At 43.2% G+C, this 5,100-nt stretch overlaps 1 protein-coding gene across 4 annotated transcripts; it reads right to left on the bottom strand.

The window, feature by feature from the left end:
- Nucleotides 1-454: 454 nt before the first annotated feature.
- On the bottom strand, nucleotides 455-4,205 carry LOC138416280 (T-cell surface glycoprotein CD1b-2-like). 4 transcript variants are annotated; one of them, XM_069545108.1, is made up of 6 exons: nucleotides 3,945-4,205; nucleotides 3,427-3,693; nucleotides 2,489-2,767; nucleotides 1,995-2,273; nucleotides 1,398-1,491; nucleotides 455-761 (listed from the first exon to the last, which is right to left on the bottom strand). In XM_069545108.1, the coding sequence occupies exons 1-6, from the start codon at nucleotides 4,003-4,005 to the stop codon at nucleotides 740-742; spliced, it is 1,002 nt and encodes a 333-aa protein (XP_069401209.1). In that variant the 5' UTR covers nucleotides 4,006-4,205; the 3' UTR covers nucleotides 455-739. The 4 variants fall into 4 exon arrangements, with proteins under 4 accessions (XP_069401209.1, XP_069401220.1, XP_069401204.1 ...); XM_069545119.1 differs by having other exon boundaries at nucleotides 2,099-2,273; nucleotides 3,945-4,187; XM_069545103.1 differs by having other exon boundaries at nucleotides 2,489-2,782; nucleotides 3,945-4,141.
- Between the last annotated feature and the right edge of the window lie 895 nt (nucleotides 4,206-5,100).

The following is a 5,100-nucleotide window of genomic DNA, read 5'->3' as shown; positions in this document are numbered from 1 at the left end:
CACCTGTCCCACTGTATACTATATTTCCCTAGCCTATACAAACATGATAGTCTTACAATAACAGTAATAACTCTATCACCAGAAATAAGTTTTCAACAGGGATCCACTGAGAACAAGCCATTCTCTCAAGGAACTCATAAGTAGAAGGAAAAGAAAAGGAACTGCAGTGTTCTGGGTACAGAGATAAGTGAATCTCTGCACAGTGCCAGTCAAGGGAGAGTTACTTCCACTCTAACAGTAAGGCAGGCTATTCGGAGAAACAAGCTGCTCAGCTGACCCTCGTAGTTAAAAAATCATCCAAATAAAGAGAGTGAAATTATGTTAAAAATGCTCAGCAACCCTGCAAATACAATTACCTCAGCGAAACTATAGTTAGTTCGATTTGAAAAATGATATTTCAGCAGAAGCAAAAAAAAAGTTTTAAATAAGAAGTCAAAGGCATGTCACCTTGAAGTTGTGTACATCATTTCATTTATTCCAAGGTATATTCTTTCTCACAAATCACATCTATGAAATCTGAGTGGATCCTGCTAGTGATATTGTCTCATAATAACAATTTTCATTTATGTTTCTGCTAGGGTATAAATTATGATTTATCTCACAACCTACAGGAATAATGATTTGATCAAATGTGATGATTATTTGATAAAATATGATGAGATTGACTCCTAGGCTGACAACTTTAGTTTCAGGGTACCTGGATACTTATTCCAAATGGAAAAGGAGACATGGTCAGGGCTCACAAGATATTCTGATATGACCTGTTAAGAACACAAGCAAAAAAATGCTCAACTTAAGAGATATTTGTACACTATGTTCATAGCAGCATTATTCACAACAGCTAAAATGTGAATTAACCCATATGTCTGTTGAGAGATGAACAGGTAAACAAAACAACATTTAAAAGGAAAGAAATTCTAACACGGGACACCACATGAATGAATTATGAGGACATAATGCTAGGTGGAACAAGGCATTCACAAAAAGGCAAATGATTTCATTTCTATGAGGTACCTAGAGTAGACAGATTCATATAGACAGAAAGTAGAATGGTGGTTGGCAAGGCTTGAGGGAGAAAGGATTGGGGAAAGTGGTTTAATGGGAATAGACTTTTAGTTTTTCAAGATGAAAAGAATTTTAAGGATTGGCTTCATAAATGTGAATGTACTTAAGACTATTAAACTATATGTGTAAAAATGGCTAATGCAGTCAATTTTTCATGATGTATTTTACTGCAATTTTTAAAAATAAATTCACCTACAGATGGGAGTTGGGGACAAAAGGGAAATGTTCTAGCAGAAATGTTGAGACTAAAGAGATGTAATATTAATAGATTAAAAGGAGGGAAAGTATAAAAGGATGGACAGAAATAAAAAGATTAAAAAATGAAAACTCACCTGCGTCTCCAAAACCATAATGCAAGGCATATAGAAAGGATCAAGGAGGGCACTATTATTGCCACAAGTATCAAGCCAATGGATGTGGGGTGTCCTGGCAATTGAGAGAAGACAAAGAAATGTCACTTCAAAACCATTCTCTAGTTCTCCAGGCCTTCTTGCCCATCTGAGTGTCAGCACCATCATTAACTGCTTCTGAAGCATGGGCATCTCGGGTTCCATTTCTCAGATTCCCAGAGGTCTTATGCTCACAGCCACCCTTAATCTCTCCTTCTTGCTAAATCCCACTGAGACTACAGTGGGACTACTACTGTAGTAGTGGAGACTGCTTCATTTTTATCTATTGTACAGCTTGGGTCAGCCATTTTCGTACCTCCTGCACTGTAGTCCTAGAAATAAACCTCAAAGTCTGTCCCTCTGACTCTCTCTCTTTCTGTCTCCCTGATTCTCTTTCCTCCCCGCCTATCCTCTCTCCATGCTTGTCTTCCTCCCTCCATCTTTCTCTCATCCATCAACTCCCTCCCCTTCCTGTGTCGCCCTCTCTGTTCTTGAGGACCATTTCCTCCCATTCCAGGTTGGGCCCCAGTTCCTGCTAACCCCAGTAAAGGATGATGTCCTGCTCTCCTAGACTGCTGTGCTTCACTCGGCAACTCAGGCCAGCCGCCTCCCCAGCTGCCACATTTAGGGTTACTCGGAGATACCAAGTCCAGTCAGCATTGGGCATGATGTCTCCTTGCTGAGTGCCAGGCTGCTCCTGCTCGCCCTTCATCCACCTCACCAGCACAGGTTTTGGGTAGAATCCTGAGACATGGCACACCAGCAGTAGGCGGCCAGGCCCAGGAGTGGGGTCACTGGACAGCCAGGCCTCAGGCTTCACTGGGGTAGAAAAGAGCAGTAGGAATGTCAGATTATGACTCTAATCCAGAGCATGAGGACTCAGAAACCCACAAATTTGGACAGTTGCCTCTTCCACTCCTATGGGCACCAAATGACTAATTGATTAACCATTTCTCTATTTAGGGACTTCTCACTTTGAATTTAAAAAAAGTTGTTGGAGGAGAAAAAGAAACATCTTAGAGCATAAGACTAACCTTGCCTCTGCAGTTCTGCCTTCCCTGCATCGAGGACACCCAGGAGATATCGAGGACAGGTTTCTGAGAGGAGCCTCTCAATGATATCGGAGATGCCTTGATACTGAGTCATGAGTGCACAAAACTTCTGCCCCCTGCTGCTGCTGTCTGGTGCAGGCACACAGGAATGATTCTGGATCCTCACAAAATCCAGTCCTCCTAAAGCTCCTCTCAAAGAGCTTCCTATGGCCTCCCCAGAATGCAGCTCACAGCCTGCTATGACCTGGATCACAAAGGGGTCTGTGTGAAGGAAAACTGAGACAAGTTATTAAAAAGCAAACAGGAAAGAAAGAGATGAGAAAAAGGCATAGGACTTTTTATTTTAGTGGCGACAAGTTAAGAGGTGAAATTATTGACATAAAACCAATTGCAGCATTCAGGACTTTTCAGAAAGAGCACTGGGGAGACGGATACATATCATCAATGGTGGGGTTAGGCAGTTTTAAGGATGTAGAGTGGACAAGAGGGGAGAGGGGCAACGTGTGATGGAGTCAGAAGTGCAGCATTCCACGGTGGAAGGAAGGGTTACATGTAGAGAAGGGATCGGGCAACAGATGCTTGAGGACATCAGTTAGAGGAGTAGGAAGTCACACTTAAGTTCACTCAAGCACAGAGTAGGAAAGGAGGTTCTTCCTTGGGGTTTTAGAGAAACAAATTACATAGATGCAAACAAGGATAACCACAAGTGTGGTCATGTACACAGAAGAGAGCAAGAAACAGGAAGAATCTCAGATACTGGGTGGAGGTATGGAGTTGGGGTTGAAGGCTACTCTGGACAAGTGTGTACATGTAGTTGGATAAAGAGGGGGAAAAGGGACCATCATCAGAGGCAGCAGTAGCCTGACACAAGAGAAAGAAAAGTCACTGAGAGTCTCTCCAGATCAGAGAAATATACTCACATTCCAACTGGAACTCATTGACTCGATCCTGCACTTCTCGAGTGAATCCAATGAAGTAGGCTCGGAAGAGGTCCACCAGCTCAGTCATCTCCTCATCACTAAAGTTGCCCTTGGACCAGGGCTTCAGGAAAATGGCAGTGCCCGGGTCACTGTCCCAGCCATGAATCTGCAAGTCATCCAACCAGCCTGAGCCTAGATTTTGAGCCCATGTGCTGTTGACAAAGGTTGAAATCTGCTTGAGATGGAAGGAGGTTGGCCCCTGGAACACTGTAGTGGTGGAAAGATAAGAAGAATGAGGGGGAAATGTGGCATCAGGATAGAATGAAAAAGAACCCAGAGTCTGAACAACAATACAGAGCTTGAAGCAATCCCCTGCCCCCAAAGCTTCTGGATCCATCTCCAGCCTCCAAAATAGGGGAGAAGGCTGGAGACAGAGCCCAGATCCTTTGTGGTAGATGCGGCATTCTTTTATCCAGAACCCCTGCACCTGTGCTGGGAGCAGCCAGAGTTATTCTTACCATCCTCATTGTCACCACCTGGGAGGATAACTCCAAGTAACAGAAGCGGTAGAAGCAGCATTTCACTGGGAAGTAGAATTTCTGACTCTCGGAGCTGGTATTTGATCTCTAATTTCAGCTTTTTTTTTTTTTTTCAGTACTCTAAATTGACTTCCTCTCTTCCCCAACTGACAAATCTTTGACCCACATTGCACATCTCAGAAAAACTGTGCCTCCCACAGCTCTGAACTCCCACTCCACCTCATTTCCATTCTTTGGTCTTCATCTCCTTTATACGTACCACCCTGGAAAATCTCCCTTGTGGTGCTGAACAGTTATTTCACCTTCCCAATCCTTTATTTCCACATCTATTAAAGAAGAGGGTAATACTAAACAATTGCTGAACTTCCAGTCTCTTTTAATCTAGAAGTATCCTTTGGTTTGTCCACCTATCTCATTCTCTCATACAGCAAATATAGCGCTGACAGTGAGGCAGCAGTAACAGAGAGGCAGTGCAGGTAGTCTTGGAGAGAGTACCAAATGGATCAGTGTGAGTGGCCACAGTACTTTGGTGTACATTCACAGAGAGACCTCCTCTGAGAATGGAGATGCACAGGAGAAAGGGAGATTCTGAGAACCCTAGCCCCCATTTCAGGGAGTCAGATACTGGAACAGTGAACGTACGCTCTCTATACCATTTTATCCTCACCATTAGTATCTCCTGCTTGGCTAATACTTGGCTAAAGGTACTGACAGACTCACTGGGACATGAAGATGATGTCCAGGAAGTATGGTACTCAGAGCTTGATTTTCACTCCACACTAATACTATAAAGGCTCCTCTGTCAATGGCCCATGGTATCAAAGGGAAATCCTGAGTGGAAACAAGTTGTTTCAAAATCTCAATTACTCCAATCAAGAAGATCAGTAAACAAGATCTTCTCTTTACTGGTGAAAATTAGACTGAGATGGTAGAGACAAAAAGGTGAAAATTTACCTCTGATTCCCTTAAGTTCCCTAGAAAAATAAATACAAGTACCTTAAAGTCTACTCCAAGATCAAGGAAGACACACACCTCAGGTCCAGAAGTAAGACTTCTGCAAGCCTGAGGACACCAGAGGACCTTCCACTGAAGTACAAGGCAATTGCCCAAGTGAGCTGGTATCTAATGGTTGCCT

The sequence above is a fragment of the Ovis canadensis genome, chromosome 1 (assembly GCF_042477335.2).
Source record: "Ovis canadensis isolate MfBH-ARS-UI-01 breed Bighorn chromosome 1, ARS-UI_OviCan_v2, whole genome shotgun sequence".
NCBI lineage: Eukaryota > Metazoa > Chordata > Mammalia > Artiodactyla > Bovidae > Ovis > Ovis canadensis.
The sequence above is the reverse complement of the archived record's forward strand: the minus strand, read 5'-3'. Positions and strand labels throughout refer to the sequence as shown.